Source organism: Hemicordylus capensis, chromosome 1 (genome assembly GCF_027244095.1).
Source record: "Hemicordylus capensis ecotype Gifberg chromosome 1, rHemCap1.1.pri, whole genome shotgun sequence".
In the NCBI taxonomy this organism is placed as follows: Eukaryota; Metazoa; Chordata; class Lepidosauria; order Squamata; family Cordylidae; genus Hemicordylus; species Hemicordylus capensis.
In genome coordinates, this window is record NC_069657.1 from 281,523,302 (window position 1) to 281,537,705 (window position 14,404).

A 14,404-nucleotide genomic window follows, 5' to 3' on the forward strand; every position below is an offset into this window, starting at 1 on the left:
AAAAAGCTATTAAAAAATGAAAAACATGCATTGTAACTGAATGCTGCCTGTGCTGAAAAACTGGGATTTCTGCTGGCACACAATCTCTTTCTGCTCCTTTGATCAGCTTCCCCCCCACCCCCTCATGATCCATTTTTGGGAATCCACAAGGCTTCCAAATCCCAGATCCCTGCTCTTTCATTTTACATGTGCTGGATTTGTGTTGAATTTCCCAGTTCAATAAAGGAAATTTTTAGATTATGAGTCTGTCCTTTGGGGACAGAGAGCCATTTTATTTGTTTATTTTTATCTATGTAAACTGCTTTGGGAACTTTTGTTGAAAAGTGGTATCTAAATATTTGTTGTATTCGTACATTGGATTGTGAAAACAAGCTTAAAGTCTTGTCATCATTCCTCACTACCATGGCATTACCGAATGCTAAGCATTCAATACATACAGGACCAATCTAAGACATTTTGGCATCGAAGGTAAACCCCGCCCCCCATAAATAAATCATGTTGAATAGTTGACAACTTGCCATATGAAGTAGATTACTCTCTGCCTCATGGCACATCTTCTGCCACTTACAAATCATTAAGTTACCACTAAGCAGTCAGAAAGAAAAGCAATTCAACATCAACTCGACAATTTTATCTGAAAAAAAAATTTTTATTTCAAAAGCTATTTAAATATATTATTAGGTGAAATCCAAAAGGTGTCTTGTGCAAGCAGGCAGGTACACTTGTGAAATAAAATAACTTAATTTTAATAAATTTTAATAACTGTATTTAGCTTTAACCTTATTGTGCAAGGTGCTCCTCAATGTCCCCTGCTTGCTGCAGCCCCCCCGTACATCCCCATGCACCTCCCTGGAGAGCTCCTCAACTTTCAAGAACGGATTTTCGGGTGGGAGGAGTTGTAGTAGGGAGGAGGGGCAAGAAAATCCTGATGTTTGCATTACTTTGGATACAACTCTTTAGGTTTTATTTTTTGTAGCCATTTAAACCAGACTATCCATCTAATGAAAACAAAACCATTCAGAATATAAAACGAAGATATGAAAATTTTACAATACCATGGAGGAAAATAAACTTTGGTAATTAGTGGGATCACATCGTCACCCTCTGTGCAATTCCCTATGCGTAGGAACTGTAAGAATAAACTAACAGCAGAGAGAATGCATCTATCTTAATCTGCTCAGTTCAGTGGCATTCGAGTGTGAATTGGCTGCATAAGCTATTTCAGTAGATCTTCTGTAGAAAGCCTGTAGATCTTCACCCTTTGTTCTGAAAGGCTAAAAAAAATCCGGCCTTTAAGGCTTTCTCCGTTTTGGAGTTTTGAATTTTCTGGATTTCTTTTCAATTTTGGAAGAAAAGAGTTTGTTTTCTATTGCACACACTTCTTCATGGATCACAGAGGGCTGTACTCTTAGGAGGAAGGAGAACAGATTTAACACAAACTGGTAGGTATGAGGAAAGTCCGACTCCTTATAGTGCGTCAGATGACCACACTTACTATAAAAAGAAAGAAAAAGAAAAACTAAGCAAACATCATAAATCTATCAATTAAAACAGCCAGAAAGAAAGGCCCATATGATCAACACTAATGCAAACTCTTTTCGCATTACCTCTTCGACGACTACAGCTCAACATTTATATAGCACTTGTGGTTACAAAAACCACAAGTGATTTATAATCTTTTAAAACATTTGCCCTCAGAACAGTATTAAGCCATATTATCTCAGATTTAAAGGTAGGGCTGCTTCTCATGACCATTTGGGTGTCAGCTGGAAGGGAGGCCACCAAAATTTGGGAGCAAGGTGGAGCTCACGGGCAGAATCTCTGCTGGCACCCTAAATCTGGCCAGCCACACAATCATGGATTGCGGCTTGGCAGCACCTCTCCATGCCAGCCACAGGCCCCACCCCATCCTGCCTTTGCCTCCAAGGGTCTGGATGTCGCTTCAGCAGTCTTTGCCCAGCCCTCACACGGGTTAAGGCTTCAGTGTATCACCAGCCCCACTCCCACTGGCTCCTGAGACAGACCGGATAGCTGCAGAAACCCCAAGTGCTCTTGGCTGCCCTTGGGAAATGCCAGAGTGCTTTAGAAATGCTCCTAGAAAGTCAGGGAAGCCACTGAAGGAAGTGGCTCAGACAGTAAACCCTTCCCTGCCACTGGCTACTCAGCCAAGTAGTGGTACAAATGACCTGCCAATCACCCAGTAGAGAGAAGAAGGAGCCCGCCAGGCTGAAAAGTGCTGTCCAGAACTGGACACACAGCTGGAATGCACAATCAGCCAGTCCTGCCTGAACCCTGGGCTTGGATTATGTCATCGTTCTGGGACACTACCAGTGGGCCAGATGAAGAGGGGTGCAGCGCAAGAGGGAAGGACAGGAAGGGGCTGTTCCCCACAGCCGGCCACTGTGACATAGGCAGCTGGCAAGAGGCAAGGGTAGGGCAACATTTTGGAGGAACCCATTACTCTCCAGCTGGGTTCACAGGAAGAAGGAGTATGACTGCACATAAAATTGGTGCCCACCTATCAGTTTGCCATCTCCCTCCAGCAAGATTAATGCCACCCCCTTGACTAGAGCTATTTGCAGTGCCAGAACTCAGTGCATTCAGTGTTTGGAAGGAGGCTTTGGCCTTTGTTTTCCCTAGTCAACAACAGAACACAAAACATAGGGGGCAACCCTACAGACGCACTTGGGAAAGAGGTGGAGGCAGGAGTCACCTGTCCAACACATCCAGACCCCAGTCTCTCTGGTGGCAAATAGCACAAGCACACTCACCCACATCCCCCATGTCCCCTTCCCCTCCACTAGGAGAAGCAGCATCCTATGCCACTGGTCCCAGAAGCAACAGACCTTGCCACTATCACATGGGTGGCCAGGTCTGCCTGCAGGCATCTGTCAGTGGCTGCTATCCATGCATCACATGCTGTGACCAGTATCACTCTGCTGCTAGAGACAATCTCTCACAGTTTGCAATCACATGGTAAAACAAAGAACAAAACACATACACACACCCTGGCAGACTGAAGTAGAAGACTGAGTCTCTAAACCACTGTGCCACTGTTTCTTTGTCTGAATTAGACTCCATTCCAATGGTTTAGCCGCTGGGCTTTCAAAACACGTGACTGTCAAGCCTAAGATTTGCATGCAAGACAGTTACATAGCTCTCTTTATCTCTCAAGATGTCTGCATGTGTGTCTTGATTCTTATTTATAAGTGGGAAATAATTAAGTTAAATTAGGGCACATTTTTGAAAAGTTCCACGTGAGGTATAACTGTTTCTAAAGGACAGTCTTTCTCTCTTTGGAGTCTTGGCTCTATTTCCAAAATTTAAAAGTTGGTACAATCTATTGCTGATATTGATGAACAAGTGGCAATTAAAAATATGTGCCTTTATTTATGGTGGCTATAATGGCCTGTGCAAAACACAAGACTCAGAACACATCTGAAAAGGAAAGGGGTCCATACTAATGCACATTCTAATACATAGTAAGTGAAGTGAAGTCAGGCATCAGTAGCAGCTAAAAGCTTACTTGGCAGAAGCACTAGTGGCACAAAGAAGCAGTCTGTAGCCTCTGGCTCCAGCAACACCACACACCCTCCTTTTGTGGATTCCAAAAGAGCACAGGAAGCCTAGATCTTCGCTAGGCTGGTTCACACAACCATTAAGATCAGGGTAGGAGATAGGCTATCCATATTTGCACAATCACTAGAACTCACACATTTCCCTCTAGCTCAGCTTGCTCTCAGCAGGACTACAACTACCAAGCTTTTTAAGAGGATAGAGGAGAGGAGAGAGCCTTCCTACTCCAATTCTCCTATCATGAGATCATGCCTCTTCTACCCAACACACACACACACACACACGGCATGGAAGCCATAGAGAGTTGTCCATACTCGCAAAGCACTCTATGATCCTGAGGCTGAAGTAGTTTGGGCAAGGCTGCATCCACCTTCTGCTCCTTCATGACCAATTGGAGGGCAGCTGCTGATTTCATGAAGCTTTTCCAGTCTGCTGACAACAGGCAAATGCTCCCTTAGAGGACTTTCTATGGAGGAATGGGGCTTGCAGCTGCTGAATTCAGCAACAGAGCCCTTGGCAACTGTGCTCATGTGTTTGCTGAGCCAAGCTGACATGATGTCTGTGTTGCATACAAGGTAACATCTCATCTGGGCTCCTATCCACCTCAAAATGGGTCATGTGAACAAGCCTACTGCCTTCCTTCATACAGTTAAAACAAGCTTTTCAGCCTCTACAACAGAGCAAAGAGATTGGGAGCAGGCCCTAAGAATGTGTGCTTTCTTCCCCCAGCCCCAGCCCTTCTCCTCTACTGAATGAATTCTCCTGACTACTTTATATACTAACAGACCCCTTTCATCTCTCTGCTTTCCTTCCATCTCACACAACTTGTTAACAGGCTAACAGGTACACTACTCATTAGTAAATCCATTACGACACAATTAAACAATGTTGTGATTAATATACTTCTATTCCCATATAGACTGTGCTTCTATTTTTCAGTTCAACCCATATCTGATAGCTTCAACAAGGATGTCAAATACGTACTTTTTGCATAGTTTCATCGTACACAACCAATAATTTCTGTTCAGAGTTGTAATGACATTGCCGTTTTCTTGTAAAATTCCACCCATACTGTGGCCATGAAAGCAATTCCCTGCTGTGTTTTCCTCAGTCCAGTGCAATTGGAAACCTGAAGGCTTCTGCTTCTCAGTAGGTTCCATTAAGCCAGACAATGTGCGAAATTGTCTTTGAAGATCTACAACCATTTCTGTACAATGTGAAACACCAAAAAATAAGCATTGAGATGTTTTTACTTCATTTTCAGATTTTGTATATTTGAAATATATATATGTATATATAGATATATAGATATATAGATAGATAGATAGTATATATAGTATAATGCTTCATAAAGCACACCCAAATGCTATTTAAAAAGCCATTTACAAAAGCTCTAGAAGTGGTGGTAATGCTAACAAAAAACACAGATATCCTGAGGAATATGAGGTCTCAATATGTACCGGGGGCAGGGGGGATATGACCTGCATACTGTAGGAGAGGTGAGGAAGAAATGTTAGTATGGGTTTGTTTTTAAAAGACTATTAAACTAACTCCTGCTTTTTCTGTGGGAACATTACAGGAGTATGACATGAGCTTGCCCAAGCTGCCACTACACTATAGGAAGAAGAGTCAGGGATAATTTTGGATAATCCAAAGTGATTTCCTGAAGTGTGATCCCTCCAGGAAAACACATGACATTCTTACCACCAGGCTAAGTATTTGGGCAAGTGGTTAACCATTGGGGCAGGACAATTTTGCCCCTATTTTTCAGTCATAGAGGAGATTATTCTTGCCTCCCCCATCTCCTCTCATGCAGCTGATTACACCTCAAATGTTTCTGTAATCTGTTTCTTAAAATAAAATAAAACACATACTGTGTTGATGAATATATGATTTTTGCTTCAAATTGTGGGATGGAACTTTTCATTGTCAGTTTTGTAGGAACAGGAGAACAAAAATATTTACACTTACGTCTTTTCTTGAGAATGACAGACTTGCGCATGGCTGAATACAACAGTGGCTTCTCACATCTCCATAAATGCCTACAGATTAAAATTGAAATATGGGAGTGAGAGGTATACACTACAAGTAAATATCACCTCTGAGCAGAACACTAGAAAACTACAGGTGAAACTCGGAAAATTAGAATATCGTGCAAAAGTCCATTAATTTCAGTAATGCAAATTAAAAGGTGAAACTGATATATGAGACAGACACATTACATGCAAAGCGAGATAAGTCAAGCCTTAATTTGTTATAATTGTGATGATCATGGCGTACAGCTCATGAAAACCCCAAATCCACAATCCCAGAAAATCAGAATATTACATGGAACCAAAAAGACAAGGATTGTAGAATAGAACAATATCGGACCTCTGAAAAGTATAAGCATGCATATGTATTCAGTACTTGGTTTGGGCCCCTTTTGCAGCAATTACTGCCTCAATGCGGCGTGGCATGGATGCTATCAGCCTGTGGCACTGATGTGGTGTTATGGAAGACCAGGATGCTTCATTAGCGGCCTTCAGCTCTTCTGCATTGTTTGGTCTCATGTCTCTCATCCTTCTCTTGGCAATGCCCCATAGATTCTCTATGGGGTCAGGTCAGGCGAGTTTGCTGGCCAATCAAGCACACTACACTGTATACTTTTCGGGCAGAATTTGGGCAGAATTTACTAGCTCCTCGAAGTCCTTAGCCCAGCCCCCTGCACGTGGTGCACTTGTTTAGTTTGGGTGGGCTAGCATTTTCTCCTCAGTTCCTGAAGGACTGACATTTGGATGCAATCATCTCATGGAACCACTACACAGTTCAACAAGGTAGGTAGCAGTGCATGTTCTATAAACATACGAGTTGTCACTTCGCATACTGCAGCAGGGCTGGTGGGAAGGTCTTATGACTGCAATGGATCACTACCAGATCAAGGGATACAGGTAAGTACCCTGTTTATCTGGATCGTGATCCGTTGCAGCCATAAGAATGGGTGACTAACAAGTTGTCAGTCTGGAGGCGGGTGAAGTATGCTATGGCAATACTTTTTTGAGCACACCCCTCCTGAAATTGGCCTGGGCTGCATTGTGGATGTCCAAGCTGTAATACTCGACTAAAGTATGCTCTGAGGACCAGGTAGCTACAGTGCAGATGTCCTTGAGCTTGATGCTGGCCATATGGGCCACAGAAGTAGTGTAAGCCCTGGTCAAGTGGGCCCCATATAGTCTTAGGGGTTCCACTTTTTGATGTTTGTAGGCCAGAAAGATGAGTTCCACAATCCAATGGGAGAGTCTTTGTCTGGAAATCTGGCAACCTTTTACCTTGCCCTTGTAAACTAAAATGAGGAGCTTCATCTTTCAAGTAGAAAAGGAGAGCCTGTCTCACATTTAGAGAGTGCAAGGAATGCTCTAGGGCTGTCGTTGGATTGCAAAAGAAGGCAGGTAAAACAATGTCACTGTTGACATGGAAGTCATTAACTATTTCAGGTATGAAATCAGGGTTGAGACCAAGTACTACCTTGTCCTCGTGAAATTTGGTGTAAGGGATGTCAACACGGAGAGTATTTAGCTCACTGACCCTCCAAGCTGATGTTATGGTCAGGAGAAAGGCCGTCTTTAGCGCTACAAGTTTAGGAAGAGCCATTGCCATGGGCTCAATGGGAGGCTCCATTTGAGCAGACAAAACAAAAGGACAGGCTCCACTGTTCAGTGGGTCTTCTAATAGGTGGGTAGAGGTTGGTGAGACAAGAATCTTTTTGAGTCTGGATGCGAGAAGACCATCTTCCCATCCCACCTGGGATGCTGAGCGGAGATAGCGGCCAGATGAACCTTGATGGAGACATTGGCCAACTTTTGTTGTTTCAAGGCCGTAAGGTACAGAAACACCTGGTGAGAAGTGGCGGAGTATGGTTGGAACCCGTGGATTCTGTGCAGGCAGTCAAAATCTCTTCCACTTGCTATTATAATTGACCTGTGTGTATACTATGCGTTCATTAAGGAGGATATCATTTAAGAGCCTATCCTCCAGGCAGTTAGAATGAGAGTCTTGAGCTCAGGGTGATGAAGCATGCCATCCTCTTGAGTCAGAAGATATTCACGTTGAGGCAGGCATCTGTGGCGACCCCTCAACAGTCTGAGTGCCTGTTGAAACTCAGGCACCACGGGGCCACTACAGAGCAATCAATATACACTTTGCACCTTCTTGCAAGGTTTTGGCCAAGACTCTGTTCAGCAGAGAGTAAGGAGGAAAGATGTACAAAAATTTCTGACCCCAATGAAACTGGAAGGCATCCCCTCTAGAGTTGCGGCTGATGCTGGCCTTCGAGCAATACTGGGGGGCACTTTTTGTTCAATGCTGCTGTGAACAAGTCAATCTATGGAGTGCCCCAAGCCCAAAGAACTGGATGAAGATACGCCAAATTGATCTCCCACTCATGTTGACGCAGGAGGAGTTGCAACCTGCTGAGGTGATCCGCCAGAGTGTTTTCCACACCTTTGATGTGGATGACGATCTGGATCATTTGTTGAGCAATGGCCTAGTTCCAAATCTGCAGGCTCAGCATGCACAGGAAGCGGGAAACGGTCCCTCCTTGCTGGTTTAAATAGGTGATTGCCGTAGTGTTGTCCATGCTGATTTGCACAACCTTGCTGGCTAGTGACAGTTGAAAAGACTTGAGGGCCTGCAATATTGCCAGCAGCTCCAGGAAGTTGATGTGCATTTGACATTTACTTGGGGACCACAGTCCCTGAGCACAAAGGTTTCCACAATGTGCCCCCCCCCAGCCCTGCATGGAGGCATCCGTCGTGACCCAGGCGGATGATTGGGGTACTTGGAAGGGTACCCCCTTGAGAAGATTGGTCTCCTTTGTCCACCAATGGAGAGACATCAGGATTGGGTCTGGAATTATCAACCACATTTGGGCATTGTCCATGTTGGGTCTGAAAACTGACAGAAACCAAAGCTGTAGCCATTGCAGACGCAGTCTGGCCAAGTCAATAGTGGAATTTCATGAGGCCATCAGGCTCAGCAACCTCTGTATTTCATGCACCTTCTGTTTGGGGTGCTCCAGAAAAGTCGGTATCAGGTCTCTGATATGTAAGATACGTTCCATGGGGAGAAATGCATGCTGTGCGTCCACATCGAGTATGGCCCCAATACAGGCAATGCGCTTTACTGGCTGGAGTTTGGATTTCACCCACTTGACCTGGATGCCTAGATCTTTCAGAAGGAGTAACACTGTCATAACATGCAAAGCTAACTGAGGTTCTATGCTTCCCGTCAGAAACCAGTCATCGAGAAATGGAAAGAGGACTGCCCCTTGCGACTGGAGATGTGCCACAATCATGGCCATGCATTTGGTGAATACATGGGGTGCCATTGCTAGACCAAACAGAAGGACCTTGTATTGGAAAACTTGGTGACCCACTGTGAAGCGGAGGTACTGTCTGCCACAGAAGGCGGCTTTGGAGTCTTAAAAGTTGCAGTCATGGAAGTCAAGGCAAGTTCTGTTGAAATTTTAAACTGCCTTGCGGCAGATCCTGATGTAGACCAACATCGATCTTGATGTTGACCTCAATACGGTACTCGATGTCAAGGGTACGGAAGCATCTGCCAGGGACCCTGGCATCGGCGTCTCAGAGCACAGTGCCTCATCATATAAGGCAGTTCGCAAGCGAAAGGCTCTGTTTTTTTCTTGTTTGATGAGGAAAATCTGTCCTTCACTGAGACATAATAAACAGAGCTCGTGGTCATCCACTGAAGGAAGTTTAGAGTTACAGAGGACACAACCCTTGAAAGTTTTCTTCTTTTCCATAATAAATGGAAACAAGTAAAAGCAATACTCAAAGTTATTGGGAATTTCAGTGGTAGATCAATAAAACAGTCCGAAGTCATTAACCAAGAAGTCTGTTGAATATATAGACAAGTTAGAATTGTGAAGAATAAGAATTGTCAGGTCCAGTCCGAGTTCAAGTAATCTTAACTGTCTGTTTCTCTCTCTCTCTCAAATTCACAGAAAAAATTAGTACGAGGAGCTAACAGTCCGAAGTACTGACACAATGGTGGTCAGAAAGGAACCAAGAAGAAAACGCTAGCCCGCCCAAACTAAACAAGTGCACCACGTGCAGGGGATGGGGTTAAGAGCTTCGAGGAGCTAGTAAATTCTGCCCGAATGGTCACGTGCAGGTGCAGAACTCATTCTTATGGCTGCAACAGATCACAATCCAGATGTAATGAACTGTGGAACATGTGCAGGAGCACATAAGTTGTACGTATTCAGAAATACTGTTCGCAATTTAAACAAACAAACAAACATTTGTACATTCTTTGTTAGAACAATAATCTTTGAACTGGAGAGTGTGTTTTTTAAAGACAAATAGATTATTAGAATTGATATTGTCTAAACCCAGGGATGACATGATCTTGAATCCAATGGTATTTCCTCATGAGACAAATAGGACACACAGTCTTGATGGGCCATTATGACAGGGAAGAAATCTCAAAGCCCAAGGAAATAAATACTTCTCCCGTATTATCTCAGTCATGTATAATGGTGGTGGGTTTTGTTTTAAAAAACAGCAGCAACAGTATTACAAGAAGAAGATAGCAACATGTATCTAAAAGAAAGATTTACACGTCAAGAAACAAACATTCAAACACAAGAATTTTGGTAAGTTTTAAATTAGATTCTCAAATATTATTAATTCAGTTCTATGAGATGTTTATCATTTTGCTTCATTTCTCCAAGCCAAACACATAGCATAACCATCTCTGAATACCATACCTGACTCTTTCTTCATTTAGTTTCTTTTGCTCCACATCCATAGCGTTCCTTACAACCACGTACCATTTTCCAATATCAAAAACTGGACAACCTATAGTAAAAGTATTTTTTTATTGGTTAATATGTCCCCCACCCTTGCTTCACAAAACCATAAGAAACATTTTAGCCTCACAATAACCATGCAAGTTAGATTAGGATGGAAGATAGTGACTAGCCCAAGACCTTCCAGTGAGCTTCATAACTGAGCCCAAACACCCAATACTCTAGCCACTACAGGACATTACACTGATATCCCATTTTATCTCGTATTCAAGGGCACATTTGCACTGGCAGAAACCCATGAACCCAATTCACAGTGGAAGTTGTCTAAACAGAGATTCAGCCTACATGATCTGCATTGTGCCCTACACCATAACCACTTCATCTGCTTTATTATCCTGTGCAGAGATGCTCTTTCCCAACCTGGAATATCCCTTGAAGGAGAAGGGCTATTCCTGACCAAGACCTGGAAGGGATTAGAGGTATTAATAAGTTAACAGGAAACTTGGTTAGCATTAATCCTGGTTAAAGCCAGGAGGGAAAGATGGGTGAAACTGTGCCAAGAGAAGAGAAAGATGTGTGGCTGGGGGGAGAGATACATGATCCTGTAGCCCATCCCAGATCTTTGGTCTTATGATTAAGAGAAAGGCTGCATTCTGTTTGCAATGGCCCACCTATATCTCTTTCATTCCTGAATACTGTTTATCAGTTGGTTCTGACTCTAACATTGAGACCACAATCATTCTGACACAGATTGAATGTCATATCCAAATACTCAATTTCATGAACAGATATTGACCTTTCATACATTTGTATAACTTGACAGGGTTTTTTAAATTTCCTATACTCTCCCAAAGAAGTCTTCATAACAATCTCACAGATATTCTGACTCACAGATTTTCTGTGTCATATTCTGTGACTCACAGATATTCTATGAGATATTATGTATAGTTGTAGTCATATTCTAACTTCTTAAAACAGTCATTACTACAAAACTTATACTAGGCTTCAACTTAAACGTTTGGTACCTTCTTTATTATTTTTGTTTCTCTCTTCAATGTAGTTCGATAGTAGCCTGAAAATATATTAATCAGATTCACTATTTATTTAAGTCATGGTCCCTATCAATCAAACAGCTAAAATCTATTTAAAATCTGAACTACTCCAAGCAATACGTTCAGAGGCCTTATTTCTAATCTCAAAAGTTTCAAGGGCAGAATCAAACATTACTTTCCTCTCATGGAGGCTACCAAAAACCATTTCCATGAGGACAGTGTGTGGTAACATTTGCACTGAGCATGCAGTAGGAAGTTTTTCACATCCAGCTTTTAGTTTGCATCTCTTCTGGAATGGAGGGTGTGTTCACATATCAGCTAAAGTGACCCCAAAGTAAATCTCTGTGCGCTATCAAGGAGCACTTCACATACAATTCAGGGTTTTTTAAAATTGTGCGTTAAGAGTGTAGCCCGATTTATATGCAGGGTAAACCCCCCCCCACTTTTTGCATTGGGTTTTTTTGCATCTGTTTTTACTCGCAGTAAAGCCTGCTGTCAGGGAAAGCTCCAGGAACCAACCAATTTGCATCGTGCACAGACCATCATCGGGGTGGTCTAACACTGAAATGGAAACTCACAGGCTCAGGCTATAGCAATACAAGTGCTACACCCAGCCTCACAAAAGTGGTTTCTTGAAGCCTCTGCATAGGATAAATAATTTATGAATTAGTCCCATGTTGGGGGGAAAATGAGACCCAGTGAGAGCTGTAATGAATAATGTTTTTGTGTCTACCAAAGAAGAAAATGAGGCACAAGGTATTCTAAGCCAGTGTATTAAAATGCAGTATAATACTATTAAACAAATGATAGGTGTCTCTCCCCACCACACACACACACACACACACTTCATCCAACTTGTGTTTGGTAGCATTTTCATGGCTTTGAGCTATAGTGTGCAAGTATATTTTCTTTGCTTATAAAGCAATGCATAGTTACCATTCATATTGGTCGTCCAGCAAGAAGAGGATTTTCAGCACCACTACAACAACAGCTATGGCAAGAATATCATATTTCACTCTACAGGATGATTTATTCCCAGGATGAAGTGTCAGAAAGTCTGTTTCACCAATGCCAATCTTTTCTACCACTCTGCAAGTCCAACTGTGCATGTCATCTAAATTAAGAAAAGACAATACACGCAGGGTTGCTTCAAATGTAATGGAAGTCCTATTCAGAAAGCATGCTCTGAGAAGTAATTAGCATACTCACATATGGATAACAATGACAATCGGCACAAAGATTACCCACCTACATGGAACTGCTTTTTGCATAGGGATTTTATAATATTCAAAGCAACAGTAAGGTTGCAATCCAAAGCATGCTTGTTTGGAGATAAAATCATTAAAATAAATGGAATTTAGTTGTTGCAAGTAAACATATTTAGGTATAAAAGCATGTCAGGCAAGATAAAGGATTATGATCAAGTATACTGGAGAATAAATTAGTCTAGGTCTGCAAAAAGATCATTAAACAGTCTGGTCTTCAAAGCATTGTGACAACTCATGCCCCAGGGAAACAGTTATTGTTTCCAGGGAGCCCCTTCACAGGGAGCCCCTTCACAATTAATGTGAAAATAGCTGCAGCTTACTACATTTACTGTATAGTTGAAACATAATAAAGTTACCTTTATGTACAAATATACATCAGACACCCTGAACGTTTTAATGGCCAAACTTCAGTTTATCCTAGTTACTCTGGACACAATCTAGCCAAAGTTAAGCCCTTGAAAGTCCCACTGATTTCAGTTGGGAGATATTTATGCACATGGTTAAATCAATAGGATTTTCCAGTGCTTAACATTGGATAGATCACATCCTTTATATACAGCAGGAAAAAGCAGTATTGATGATTGTATTGATATAGCTTATATTTTAAAACAAGAATTTCTTTTAAAGACAGACATTTTCATTCTTGCTTTTACATCAATTTAACAGTAGTCCAGGCCTCACATTAAGAACCAAGGAACAAGATTTCTCACTTTTCCAGTTTAGCAAAGATGTCGTGAATCAATTACCTCATCAGATTCCAATGGGGCTGTCACTATCTATACTCTGAAATACATTGTGTTCACCTGCCTGTATTTTTTATTCAAAGAGATACCCTAGTCAACAAATGACCCCATTTCAATTTTACAGCCTATAAAACAGTTTATTCATCATACATGTTTAATTCTGAGCATGAAGTACATTATCAATGTGCACTATGAATAAACTATTTTTATGGCTTTAAAGACAAATACAGGTAGTCAAATACAATTGACTGAGCTATTGAGCCATAAGGCATGCAATCCAGTATTCCAGTTTCAAATTTCACAATGTGTTCCCCTTTGTTATATGTGGAAATATTTGTTGCTATACATTTTAAAGGGTATTATGAATTATTTCTGTAGTAGCAAGTTTTATCACCTTCCTCAGTTGGATCATTTCAAAATGGTAGATGTCAATATAGGAATACTGCAGCATGCAGGGTTAGTTAGGACATAACATTCCCCATCTCTCAGTCATGGAGGAGACTGAAATTGGGCTTGCACTCCCTCCTCCTCTTCTGCCAGTTTCCTCTCTCCCTTGTTAGCTTTAATCATGATGTAACTTGGTGTCGGCCAAAGTTAATGCTAATGATAGTTTGTTTTAACCAGAGTTTGCAAGCCAGCTTCAAATCGTGGTTAAACACTAACCATCGTTAGTATTAATGTTGCTGGAGGTGTAATGCTGCATCATACTTAATAGCAACAGGAGAAGGGAGGGATCACCCTGCAGCCCACTCAAGATAATAGTTAAATTATTGGAAATCCTAGGTGTTGTATCCAAATTATTGTCTTCCATCAGTGGAAAAACACCAAATAACCTGTGGGGTGGGGTGCAGATTATTCCTTTCCCTCTCTAGTACCCCACCTCCTGCCAATGTCACTGGGCTAGAGAGAGGAGGAGACATTGGCCAAAACCATTCCTCCCTTGCACAACTGGCA

The 14,404-nt window shown here is 42.0% G+C and overlaps 1 protein-coding gene across 3 annotated transcripts in view; it reads right to left on the minus strand.

Annotated features, from left to right (window-relative positions):
• Positions 1-623: 623 nt before the first annotated feature.
• The window catches only part of TAF1B (TATA-box binding protein associated factor, RNA polymerase I subunit B), a 95,531-nt gene continuing 81,750 nt past the window's right edge, over positions 624-14,404 (minus strand). For 2 of the 3 annotated variants that reach the window (XM_053285727.1, XM_053285728.1), the window contains exons 10-15: positions 12,376-12,553; positions 11,413-11,459; positions 10,346-10,436; positions 5,548-5,618; positions 4,561-4,783; positions 624-1,494 (exon numbers count right to left, since the gene is read on the minus strand). In XM_053285727.1, the coding sequence (XP_053141702.1) occupies positions 1,293-1,494; positions 4,561-4,783; positions 5,548-5,618; positions 10,346-10,436; positions 11,413-11,459; positions 12,376-12,553 (812 nt within the window). In that variant the 3' untranslated portion in view covers positions 624-1,292. The remainder of the gene's footprint in view (positions 1,495-4,560; positions 4,784-5,547; positions 5,619-10,345; positions 10,437-11,412; positions 11,460-12,375; positions 12,554-14,404) is intronic. The other variant, XM_053285729.1, reaches the window with a different exon arrangement.